Genomic DNA, 11,863 nt, shown 5'->3' on the forward strand with positions numbered 1-11,863 from the left:
ATCTCTATTTTCCACACGTCGCACTCTGTCTCACGTATTGTCTAAGAAGCAAAGGACGCGTTACTCGCAAGTCGCACGCCTGCATTCACTGTCGATCATTTCCATCGCTACAGAAGCAACCCGCTACGCTTCGCCAACGTCCGCCTACCCCAAACGAAATCACCTTCTACCTCCGCGAACCCAACACCCACCTCTCCGAGAACCTCCTCTCTAACAATCGCAATTGCCTCTGTAACCCTCCCACTACCGGCATCCAACGACTCCCAACTCCTCCCTCCACGACTCCACACCCTCCGAAAGCATGGCAACCAAAGCGGCCCACAAACGCCTTACCCGCGAATACGCTACCCTCCAAAAGAACCCCGTAGAGTATGTCCAGGCCGCGCCAGCGGAGAGCAATATCCTAGAATGGCACTACGTCCTCACCGGCCCCCCACAAACCAGCTACACCGACGGCCAATACTGGGGCACCCTAACCTTCCCGCCCAACTACCCCTTCGCGCCACCCGCCATCCGCATGCACACGCCCTCGGGCCGCTTCCGATGCAGCGAGCGGCTGTGCCTCAGCATTTCCGATTTCCACCCGAAGAGCTTCAACCCCGCGTGGGAGGTCAGCACGATCCTGCTGGGCGTGCTGAGCTTCATGACGAGCGAGGAGATGACGACGGGGAGCATCTCCGCGAGCGAGGGGGAGCGGAAGGCGTTTGCGGCGAGGTCGAGGTGGTGGAATAGTACGGGTGGGGGGTCGACGAGTCGGACATTGGAGAAGAGTTCTTTGGGGAGTAATAGCAAGGGGTTCGGGGCGATTCAGGCGGGGGATGGGGGGAAGAGGTTCCGGGAGCAGTTTCCGGAGTTGGATGCGGAGAATTGGCGGTGGATGGAGAGGGAGGGGGTGGATCCGCAGACGGGGAGGAAGAGTGTTGCTGCGGGGGAGGGGAGTCCGTCGTGCACGCCGGAGATTGATGGGTTAAGGAGACGCGGCACTGAGGGGAGTAATGCGGGCTTGGCGCAGGTGGTGGAGAATGGACAGGCGGCGAGGGATGCTGGGCAGGGGTGGTTGGCGAGGAATAAGCTGTATTTGATTGCCGGGGCGCTGTTTGCGTATGCGGTTATGGCGAGGTTGTTGAGTGATCAGCAGCCGTCGTGAGAAGAGATGGGGTGGATGGATATGCACGATCTTTGGGGTTAGCGAGGCGTATGGATATTGGGCATAGATTACGGTGACCAGGCCATGCAGTGTAACGGCTGTCATTATGCAAGGACGCTTCACTCAATACATTGATGATTCAACTAAATTGTGTTTCACGAGTTACGGTACTGCGAGGTTTTTGGAAGTGTTCTGGCATTGCTTCATCTTATGTGACTAGATAGCGCGCCATGGAGACCAGGCAAACAAGGCCGTTCTCCGCGAGAGTGTCACAATCAGCATACCACACGAAGGCTTCCCATCCATGCTCGAGAGTCCATCGACCACTGCAAGCAAGCTTCGCACCACTTTGCGAATCGCTCACAGACGACGACCACGGCGACCACCCTTTCTTCTCGTAGAATCGGATGGGGTTGGGGTGACGTCCTCGATACGGCCAATCTTCATGCCGGAACGAGCGAGGGCACGGAGGGCGGACTGGGCACCTGGGCCGGGGGTCTTGGTGCCGTTGCCTGGAAAAGCATCCGTCAGTCCCTGTCACAAAACCACTCATGCGCATTTTCAAGACTTACCACCAGTAGCCCGGATCTTGACGTGAAGAGCAGTGATGCCCAACTCCTTGCAGCGGGTCGCGACGTCCTGAGCAGCCAACATAGCGGCGTATGGAGAGGACTCGTCACGGTCGGCCTTGACCTTCATGCCACCGGTGACACGGCTGATGGTTTCGCGGCCACTGGAATCACCCAGGTTAGCCTATGAACCACGTATGTGTAGATATGTTTTTCTCTTTTCAATCCCAATCTTGCGTTTCCGCTGGGAGAGGTCTTTCGAGAGGATCAGACGTACGAGAGATCGGTGACGTGGACGAAGGTGTCGTTGAAGGAGGCGAAGATACGGGCGACGCCGAAGACGAGTTCGCCTGTGAATGTTCAGTCAGTCGTGATATTCTCTTCTCACTGCTCGCGTGTGCGCTGGGGGTGGTTGCTGTGGACAGACCTTCGCGGACCTGAGGACCGAGGGAGATGTTCTCCTGCGCACCGCGCTCGACCTTCTTCTTTGGTGCCATGTTGCGTGAGGGTGTGGGTGATTTGGCGGTGGGTGTGGTGGGCTGCTGATGTGCACTGCTTCAAGTCAAAGTCTCGAATTTGCGCGGGCAGAGGTTCAAATTGGTGGGTGGTCGGAGCTCAGAAAGCCAAGCCCGACCTCGGCCCAGCCCGTTCGCGGCCAATTTGCTTTCGAGCTCAAACTTCATCTTCTCTTCCTTCTCTTCATCGACATCGCATCCCACATCAGACGCCTTCACTCTTGCAGGCGTCGAACCATGATCGTGTTTGGCAACGACTGAAGCGACTGTGTCTGGCTGTCTGCCGTTTACTGAACTGCCGCCATCATGGGAGACGCTGTGGTTGGGATCATTGGCATGGGCGACATGGGCAAGATGTACGCCAGGAGGATCAGTGATGCTGGATGGAAGTGAGTGGAATGAAAGGTCATATCCACTGGAAGTGATACCCATCAATGGTAAGTCAACCCCTCACCCTGCATCCACCGCTCTGCAATGATGACTTGAGTGCATTTGGCTCGAGTATTGCTGTCTGGCACCACTGGCTTCCGTAATGGCGCCTTTGACCGGGCAGCAGTCAATGATGTAAAATCTCAGCTACCTATCTTTTATTTGTCTGAACGCAATACACCTAACTCCTTCACGAATACCAATTTTGTTGGAGATCATAGGCTAACTTCGTCTCAGGTCTCGAACTCTTATCATGCTAATACATCCCCAGAGTCCACGCCTGCGACGTGCCAGACAAGTTTGATTCACTAACGGCCGAGTTCGCCGACAGAGTAGGCCTGCCTCCTGTATGTAGATGTTAGATAGCTCTCGCTGAAAGGTAGGCAGAAAAATGTCAGCATCCTTGAAAATGGCCACCTCGTCTCACGCAGCAGTGACTGGATCATGTACTCAGTCGAAGCCAAGAACATCGACGCCGTCGTAGCCAAGTTCGGTCCCTCCACCAAGATGGGTGCAATAGTAGGCGGTCAAACATCCACCAAAGCCCCAGAAATCGCCGCCTTTGAAAAACACCTCCCCAAAGACGTCGAAATCGTCTCCTGCCACTCCCTCCACGGCCCCGGCGTCAACCCCAAAGGCCAACCCCTCGTCATCATCGACCACCGCGCCTCTCCCCAATCCGTCGCCCTCGTCTCCCGCATCCTCTCCTGCTTCGAATCCACCTTCGTGCCCCTCTCCGCCGAAAAACACGACCGCATCACCGCCGACACCCAAGCCGTCACGCACGCCGCCTTCCTCTCCATGGGCACCGCCTGGCACGCCAACAACCAATTCCCCTGGGAACTCCCGCGCTACATCGGCGGCATCGAAAACGTCAAAATCAACCTCATGATGCGCATCTACTCGAACAAATGGCACGTCTACGCGGGGCTCGCGATCCTCAACCCGGCCGCCAAAGCCCAGATCCGCCAGTACGCCGAGTCCGTCACGGAGCTCTTCAAACTCATGCTCGCGGGCCAGCGGGACGAACTCACGCGCCGGATCTACGCCGCCAAAGCGGCCGTCTTCGGCGCTGGCACCCGCCGCAAGGACGAGGAACTCCTCCTCCAGGACGACCTCCTCGATCGGTTCTCCCTCGGCACGAAACCCCTCCACCGCGTCAAGAACAACCACCTCTCCCTCCTCGCCATGGTCGACTGCTGGCACCGCCTGCACATCATCCCCTACGACCACATGATCTGCTCGACCCCTTTATTCCGCCTCTGGCTCGGCATCACCGAGTACCTCTACCGCAACGACGAACTCCTGAACGAATGCATCGACACGGCGATCGAGGACACGAGTTTCCGCGCGGATGATTTGGAGTTTACGTTTGCGGCGCGGGATTGGAGTGAAAGGGTCCGCTTGGGGAATATGGAGGCTTATCGCGAGAAGTTTGAGAAGGTGCAGGGGTATTTTGAGGGGAGGTTTGAGGAGGCCGGGAGGGTGGGGAATGAGATGATTCGGACTATTGAGGAGGGGTTGAGGGAGAGGCGAGGGAAATAAAAGGACATAAGGCTCAGAAGATTCGTGTAGCACTTGGTCGTTCTTTTTTGTTTTTTTTCTGTTTTTTTTTTTGCTTGAAGAAATGATACGTGGGCGAACCTCGTTTTCCTCCCGACGCGCGAGTTGGCTACGCTGTTGGCGAGCTGCTGGGATTGCGTGCTCAACTTGCAGCGAAGCTTGAAATGAAGACAGGCTGCTTTCAGGCTTTGTTGGGGAAGATGCTTGGACTGGCATGGTTCTTGCGCTCTTAAGACTGGGGCGTTCATCAAATCAACCAAATGATACATAGCTGTTCATTCACAACTTCCCATAAAATCCCCCATCCTTCTTCTTCAGTACCTCGACCAACCTTTTGGAGAAGGCGTCCGCATGCGTCAAATGCGCCACATGCTCCCCAGGAAAATCCTGCACCTCCAACCCCAGCACCTCCCCAACCCTCTCATTCCCCCGATACTGATACGCCGCCTTCTTCGTCTCCTCCCCACAAACCAACACCAACTTCCCCCTCAGCGGGCCCAACTCCCCTCGACATCAAACTTCGCAAAAGGATAGTCCATGAATTCCCGCTCGAACCAATACATCATGTTCGAAAACATGTAGGGCCGTTCGAAGTTGATGATGTTGCGGAGGTTTTGCTGGTTCGCTTGCGTGAGTTTTGCGAAGCGTTCGAGGGCTGGGAAGGGGCCGGCGGAGCGGTAGAGGGCGTAGACGGCTTGGTGTTCGGTCTGGAGGGATTGGAGGTCTGGGAGGATGGAGGCGAGGGGTGGTTCGTAGGAGATTAGGGTGTGGATGAGGGTGGGGTGGAGGGTGAGCAGCCGGAGGGCGATGATGGCGCCAGAGGAGTTGCCGATTACGGTTGCTGAAGCGCCTGTTGCGGGGGTGTCTTTGGGGGAGTAGTGCTTGATGAGGGCGGCGGCGTCGTTGGCGTCGGTTTCAAGGCGGTGGGAGTAGTCCTGGGCGTCGGTGAGGATGGAGCGGGAGAAGCCTCGTCCTGGGAGGGTGTAAGTCAATGGAATCTGTGCGGAGATGGACAGCAGACGTACGATCCCACATCACGACGGTGAACTTTTCTTTCAGAGCGTTGGCAAACATTCGCCAGATGTCGACCGAGCCGTCTCCACCTGAGATGCATAGTAGCACTGGCCCTTCACCAACCGACTCATGCCAGATGTTGGCCCCTGGTCTTTCGAGGTGAGGCATGGCGGAAGGTGTTTAGGTTGCGAACTTGTGGACTCGTTCAAAATATTCGACCCAATGCAAAAGTGGAAGCGGTGTTCTGGTGTAGTGCCTTGATATTCTCATCCAGTGGGCAATCCAAGAGCTTTATACCTTCGCAACATTGCGATCCAGACAAGTGTGGAGTATGACATGTCGGCGCTTTGTTGGTTCGCCGCATCTCATGTTCCGACTCCGTCGTATGAGATGCTGCGATCAGGCGGCAGCCTCGATGGTGGAAGCTGATGTATGTAGAGTATTCTTTGAAACGTCCTGCTGCAGTATTGATCGATGGGCTCGGGATTTTGGGAGAAGCTGACCGATTGGTCGAAATCGTGGGATCGAACGAGCATGTGTTGGATACGGAGAGAACTCGCCGCATGGCGTCCAAGCCAACACAATCAAAAGGAGCTGACGCTCTTCGAGCCTGCGTTCGTCTCGATCCAGTCCATACAGTATTTTGAGTCTTCGATGCAAGTACGGTGGAAATGGCCACACTGCACAAGTCAAAATCGCCCATTGGTGTCTTTTCAGTGCGTGCCAGCCGCCTTGCTGCTTTGTTCGCAAAGTCGTTGGCTCTTGTTGGAAACACAGCGCACTATGCTGTGTCTCCATTGGTACCAAACGATCGTTTTTGGCATGGGATTGACAACGACACCGGCGATATCTTTTGCAAGGTAGCTCAGCAGGCGGCAAGGCTCACATCGAGGCCATAATCGCAGCCCGTTTTGCGGTCAGCCAGGAGGCTCCACCTGGGGAGATATACCTCCTGACACTGTGCCGGCTCCAGAGTAACGTATCCAAATTGAAGACGGCAGCCTCATCGCGCACTCAGAAAGTCGGCTCCGATCCAGGTCCTCGAATGATCTCCAGCCTCTGGGCATACCACCGTCCAGTGTGCTTCCTGCGCCTCCAATGACCCATGTACACACTCTGGCGGACAAGATTATCGCTGGCGCCGAGCAGCCCGTGAGTCTCCATGGTGGCGATCAAAGTCGCCTCGCCCAATTCTTCGTTCAGGTCGACAGACAAATTTTTGGAAACCACATGATAGTGTGGATTCGTCTTGCGGAAGTACTTGACATTGGACAGATATTCCTTGAGCGATGTGGCGATCATGTATATCTCGGGGCTGGCCTTTACGTGGAACTTTGATGAGACGAAGAGTGGCGCGAGCTTGGCGATCTCGACGGGGTGGAGGTGGTTGTGCATTTGTATGCAGAAGACGCCCATAGCTTTGAGATAGTCTTCCAATGGCATCTCATCCGGGTTTGGCAAGAGGTTCAGAAGCTCCAAAGAGGGTGGATCTTCGATTGACTCCTCGGTCTCTTCGGGGTCAATGTCCTCTTCAGTCATGCTGCTGGTGCCCGGGGTGGTTGTTGTGTGTGGCGAAACGCACTGTCTGTCAGCATATCTTATACATCTGAACCAGTCAAGAAATGCGAAGTAGACAAGGATGAGATTACTTGTTCCTGGTGATGACTTGGCTGACTACTTAGCTCTCAGAAATAGCTGCATCATTCCGCAGGGCTCGCTTCATCCGGTAGGAGATTCGGGAGCTAGGTGTGGTCAAAGTCTATTAGACATCCAGGCGGGAGAGGTTGTTTAGTCAGGACTGTGGTGTGGTAGAGCGGGCGTTTGCCTCGATGCGGCTTGTCCGTCTAGTCTGTCCGATGATCGAGAACTCATCGGCGAGTGCAGCGGTTTCGCAGTGTACGGAAAAACGATACATGTCCCGTGCAGGTGTTGTTGGTGTTGACGAGAGACCTCTGCGGGTCAAAATTTAGAGGGCAGGTTTCAATGCCCAGAAGTTCGCATGCCAGTCCCAGATCTGCCACCTGACGTCGAGCTTGAAGCTCCGACATGCTTGTTTTGCTGCACCAACCGCCGACCACGAGCATTGCCGCTTGCTCCTGAGGTCAATGGCCTCCTCACCGCTGGGTGACGATGTATGAATTATCATTGCCCTAGATATGTCGTCGCGCGGTACTAACATGTCCTCTAGGTCTTCGAGCAGCTCCGCAAACCTCTGGATCCGAAAGTGATCGAAGAGCGGGAAAAGGTTGTCAACGAGCGTGTCCATGCCGCATACGAGAAGGCAGAAGCGCGGCAGCATGAACTGGTGTGTGGAGGACTGCCAGGGAGCCACTGTCAACACCACTGACCCGTTACCAATCCAGATCTCCCTGAACTCCACCGCGCCGGTGACCATCTCCTCTATCCGAGTCCTCCACGCCAACCACACCCGCCATGGCTTCCTCGAGCGAATCTTCAACCCAATACTTTCCCACAACCGCCAGAACCAGCAATACTGCACCCTTCGTGAAGCTTTGACCGAGATCTCCGGTGCCGTAGACAAGCTGAATCGTCTGGACATCTTTGCGCAGCCAATCTCTACCTACATCGATCGACCCGAGCCTACGGACCCCAGTACCACTCCGACCGATCATGCAGTCTTTATCAGTGCCAAGGAGAGGAGCAGATACACTATCAAGACGGGCACAGAGGCTGGCAGTGCAGAGGGAAGCGCGTACGTGAATGCTGTGTTGAGGAACCTGTTTGGAGGAGCCGAGAGATTGTCCGCGAACGCGAGCTTAGGAACACGCACAAGAAGCGCATACAGCGCGACCTTCGACACTCCCATCTTATCAAATCCTGACCTGCGACTAGAAATTGGAGGTCTGAAGAGCAGCACCCTCAAGCCCTGGGCGAGCCACGAGGAGGTCTTGACTGGTGGACAGGCTCGATTCTTGTGGCAGACTGGCGCAAACAGCAGGCATGACATCGCGTACAATGGATTCTGGAGACAGGTCACCGGTCTAGCCGAAAAAGCCAGCCCGACAGTAAGAGCAGACGCCGGCGACAGCTTCAAGTCGAGTATCTCACACACCTGGACACACGATTCAAGGGACATCCCAATGCTGCCTTCGAGAGGATATCTGTTGAAGACTGTCTCGGAGATCGCTGGTGTGGGCCCCCTCAAAGGTGATGTGGCTTTCGGCAAGTTTGAGGCGGAGTCGCAAGCTGCTGTACCTATCCCAATCTCGGGCATCAAGGGCGACAACGGTGTGTCTTTCACAGCCGGTCTGAGAGGTGGAATCCTCGCCCCTCTCCCACTTGGTGGACAAGACAGTCCGGCTCCGAGCAGGATCAACGACCGTTTCCAACTGGGTGGTCCAACAGACGTTCGCGGATTCCGCATCTCTGGTCTGGGTCCTCGTGATGGCCAAGACGCAGCTGGAGGAGACGTCTACGCTGCTGGTGGTGCATCACTCCTGTTCCCCTTCCCTCGGCTAGGCAAAGACACGCCACTGCGATTCCAGGCTTTCATCAACGGTGGACGATTACTCCCGCTGCGCGATACTCGCTCAGGCGAGGCGAAAGATCGACCTCAGAGCCTGAACGATGTCACCAATGGCTTGTCGCGCACAGTTAATGATCTTACCGGCAGCCTTCCCAGTGCCGCAGCGGGTTTTGGAGTAGTATACGCCCACCCTGCCGCCAGAGTTGAAGTCAACTTTTCTCTACCGTTGGTCATTAGGAAAGGCGAGGAGGGTAGGAAAGGCTTGAGCTTTGGCGTCGGTCTGAACTTCCTATAGAGCTGGACACTGTACATATGTATCGCCTAGAAATGCAAACAGAGTTCTCATCTTCAGCCGCCAGAGTGTGGCGTTCAGCAGTGTCGAGCAAGACGTTCGAAGCGCCTGAGGTGGCACGAACCATCCGTGCAGCTGTACGATGGCGCGCGCGAGCAAGTGTGGAGATCTGATCTACGCAAGGCATAACAGCGAATGTGAATTGGGAATGTGGATCTCTTTGTGGTAAGTATCACACATCATTGTTAGCACGATTTGATATGTTTGCAGGAGATGTTAGAACGGCAATATTCTGTACCTTTGCCGCTCCTCCTTCTCGAGTCGATTTCGTGCGATTTGCACATGTGCTCGTTCTTTCTTTGTTCACTCACTAGAAGAGAGCAAGGACCGCACCTGCACTTGATCACTCTCCTTGACTGTCTTCTCACTTCGCCCCGTCTACAATACACCAAAGTCAACACCAAACCAGTTCGACACGGCTCAATAACCCGCAACAACGAACGACCCCGCCTCGGACGCTGCCCAACATGCTCCTCTTTGCACTCATCCTGGCCTTCATGAGCCTCACGGCCACCGCTGCATCCACGCTCACCGACTTCTTCCTCGTCACTACCTCCTCACCAGCCAAATTCAGCAACATCCGCGCCCTGCCAGATGTCAATGCCACGTCTCTCTTCGATCCGTACATGTTCTATAACGTAAGCTAGTGCTACAGCAAAGCTCCCTGCAGAGCTCAAGTTTCGGTTGTATCAATCGCACATGTTCACCAGCCCGTGTTCTAGTCGGCCTACTTTCTTCGCCTCATCGGCCCCGGCTATGGCTCTCTTCCCTGCTTCAGCCTCATCGACGGCTTTCTCACCACGGATGTTACTGGTCCCCACGGACAAGGCAAGTACCAGTACTGGAGCCACAGCGTCAGTGAGCACCTGCCGTTCTGGTTCAACGATGGGCTCGTGACTGGCGGCCGCACCCTCAGTCTCGAGAATGGCTTTCTGCTGGGTGTTGAAGGGGATGTTGAGGGGTGGAGAGTTTGTCCGGGAGACTTGGAGCAGCAGGTGGTGAAAACTCTATCTGAAGGGAGTTTAGGGATCGTGCTAATTGTTGTGCAGCTTGTCTGGAAGGGCAATGATACGGGCTGTGTGCAGCGGTATGTGCAGGCCGTTAAGCAGGCGCCGTACTGAGCGGCTCGGTGCGAACTCCTCTGTGGCCTGTCGCTTGAGGCCGACCTTGGAAGGGAAAGTGTCTCTCACTGGGTTGCTCTTACCTACACTCCACATACATCAGAACCAGCAAATTTCGCCGCTCACAACATACAGCATTCGATGTAGCCTTTGTCACCACCATCATACCTTCTCCCTTGCTGCGATCCGAGCTCCCGACCTACCTTCTCAACCGGCAGGACCTATCACCTGAGAAAGATACGATAACGTCTCGGTACTGAGTTGTACGAAGACTCCTTGTATTTCGTCTATCCTTTCTCACCTCGTCGGCGCTGTCATGATGCCCAGTATTGACTCAGCAGCCAAGATCGCTGGAAGACCTTCCTCTTTTAATCTAGCCCATTCTAATCTTGGCCACAATCCTTCCATTTAAACGGTGATCAAGCGAGACGGCAATTGAAGGGCATTGGCCTTGATGAGAAAGAAAGTCATTAGGACTCTTTCTGCGACTGTGGCGTCCTGTTCTTGTGATCTCACCCAATGCTCCCGGTGTCTCGACAATTGACTGCTCTTCAATCTCCTCGAACGAAGCATGATGCTGCCAAGCAGTCTCTGCCTACAAAAAGCTCTGGGCCGAGGTGAACATCAACCTGCTTGACGCATATCGATGTGTTCTTGGAAGGATGCAGCAGTAAGCAGTTTCCACACAATCGGGGCATTCCTCACGTAGGTCTTTGGACGCCTATACTAATACAAGCGCAAAGACTACCAACCCCCACCAATTCGGAACCGTCCGACGACACGTCATGTCAAACTGCATCGTCTAAACCAAACGCCACGGGCTCAAACGATACAGCTCCAAAAGAACCATCCACATCAGCCTCTACCTCAATAGCCTCCTTTCTGGCAGACCTCTCCTGGCAATTCCTCGACGCCTTCAACGCCCGCGACTTCGAGTGCCTCCATCTCCTCACGCACTTCTCCACAACCTTCACGGCCTCCGCCCCCGGCCAGATCCCCTGCACATCCGTCACCGAGCTCCTCTGCAACCGCGCAGCTCTCGTTGCCAAGTTCCCGGACCTCCAACTCGTCTTCCTCTCTGGCAATACGGAAGTCCGTGACGAGACCGGTTACGCAGAAGTGTACATTTTCACCGAGATTCTAGGGATGCCGGTGGGGGTGAGGAGGCAGGTTTTGAATGTGTTGAAGTGGAGGAGGGAGGAGAGGCGGAAGTGGAGGTGTGTGGAGTTTACGTTTATGGCGAGGTGGCCTGTTGAGGAGGGACGGGGTTGAGTGGCCGAGAAAGCTAGTGAAGGGGACTGGGTTCGCCTTTTGAGATGGCTCAGGTTGGACGTGCCTAATTGTGTCTGCGGAAGCTGACGCTGATAAGGAGTGAAATTCCTTCGTGCTTGCTGCCGCCATGGCAGTTCGAAACGACGACGTGGAATTATTCTAGATTTGACGATTGGTATCCTTGGAAGTACGGTCGCTGGAGCCGAGGATCGCAGACGTACCGTGTTACAACAGATTTCGCACTTGATCTGGCATGGATGGAACCGATAGCTTCTCCTGTGGAGCTTTGACAGGGAATAGAGAAAGAGGCTGCGTAAGCATTCGCAAGACACCAACCGGACCCCCTTTTCGAGCGGCCGCCAGCATCGATTGCTATCCTCCTTATCCACCAATT

The 11,863-nt window shown here is 55.1% G+C and overlaps 7 protein-coding genes across 7 annotated transcripts; 4 read left to right on the plus strand and 3 right to left on the minus strand.

Moving 5' to 3' along the window:
* Window positions 1-301: 301 nt before the first annotated feature.
* M409DRAFT_23990 (uncharacterized protein) lies at window positions 302-1,147 on the plus strand (the record flags this gene model as incomplete). Its single annotated transcript, XM_033807037.1, has 1 exon — window positions 302-1,147. The coding sequence occupies one exon, from the start codon at window positions 302-304 to the stop codon at window positions 1,145-1,147; it is 846 nt and encodes a 281-aa protein (XP_033666589.1).
* A 360-nt stretch (window positions 1,148-1,507) lies between these two features.
* On the minus strand, window positions 1,508-2,213 carry M409DRAFT_23991 (uncharacterized protein; the record flags this gene model as incomplete). Its single annotated transcript, XM_033807038.1, has 4 exons — window positions 1,508-1,659; window positions 1,720-1,880; window positions 1,994-2,066; window positions 2,144-2,213. The coding sequence occupies 4 exons, from the start codon at window positions 2,211-2,213 to the stop codon at window positions 1,508-1,510; spliced, it is 456 nt and encodes a 151-aa protein (XP_033666590.1).
* Window positions 2,214-2,537: 324 nt separating this feature from the next.
* On the plus strand, window positions 2,538-4,205 carry M409DRAFT_67074 (uncharacterized protein; the record flags this gene model as incomplete). Its single annotated transcript, XM_033817241.1, has 3 exons — window positions 2,538-2,620; window positions 2,932-2,992; window positions 3,048-4,205. 3 exons carry the CDS (start codon window positions 2,538-2,540, stop codon window positions 4,203-4,205), a joined length of 1,302 nt encoding a protein of 433 aa, XP_033666591.1.
* A 506-nt stretch (window positions 4,206-4,711) lies between these two features.
* On the minus strand, window positions 4,712-5,405 carry M409DRAFT_23993 (uncharacterized protein; the record flags this gene model as incomplete). Its single annotated transcript, XM_033807039.1, has 2 exons — window positions 4,712-5,196; window positions 5,249-5,405. 2 exons carry the CDS (start codon window positions 5,403-5,405, stop codon window positions 4,712-4,714), a joined length of 642 nt encoding a protein of 213 aa, XP_033666592.1.
* Window positions 5,406-6,251: 846 nt separating this feature from the next.
* On the minus strand, window positions 6,252-6,776 carry M409DRAFT_23994 (uncharacterized protein; the record flags this gene model as incomplete). Its single annotated transcript, XM_033807040.1, has 1 exon — window positions 6,252-6,776. One exon carries the CDS (start codon window positions 6,774-6,776, stop codon window positions 6,252-6,254), a length of 525 nt encoding a protein of 174 aa, XP_033666593.1.
* Window positions 6,777-7,342: 566 nt separating this feature from the next.
* Window positions 7,343-9,019, plus strand: M409DRAFT_23995 (uncharacterized protein; the record flags this gene model as incomplete). Its single annotated transcript, XM_033807041.1, has 3 exons — window positions 7,343-7,369; window positions 7,426-7,542; window positions 7,601-9,019. 3 exons carry the CDS (start codon window positions 7,343-7,345, stop codon window positions 9,017-9,019), a joined length of 1,563 nt encoding a protein of 520 aa, XP_033666594.1.
* Window positions 9,020-9,543: 524 nt separating this feature from the next.
* M409DRAFT_23996 (uncharacterized protein) lies at window positions 9,544-11,469 on the plus strand (the record flags this gene model as incomplete). Its single annotated transcript, XM_033807042.1, has 4 exons — window positions 9,544-9,714; window positions 9,799-10,074; window positions 10,126-10,163; window positions 10,941-11,469. 4 exons carry the CDS (start codon window positions 9,544-9,546, stop codon window positions 11,467-11,469), a joined length of 1,014 nt encoding a protein of 337 aa, XP_033666595.1.
* Between the last annotated feature and the right edge of the window lie 394 nt (window positions 11,470-11,863).

Source organism: Zasmidium cellare (assembly GCF_010093935.1).
Source record: "Zasmidium cellare ATCC 36951 unplaced genomic scaffold M409scaffold_21, whole genome shotgun sequence".
Taxonomy (NCBI): domain Eukaryota; kingdom Fungi; phylum Ascomycota; class Dothideomycetes; order Mycosphaerellales; family Mycosphaerellaceae; genus Zasmidium; species Zasmidium cellare.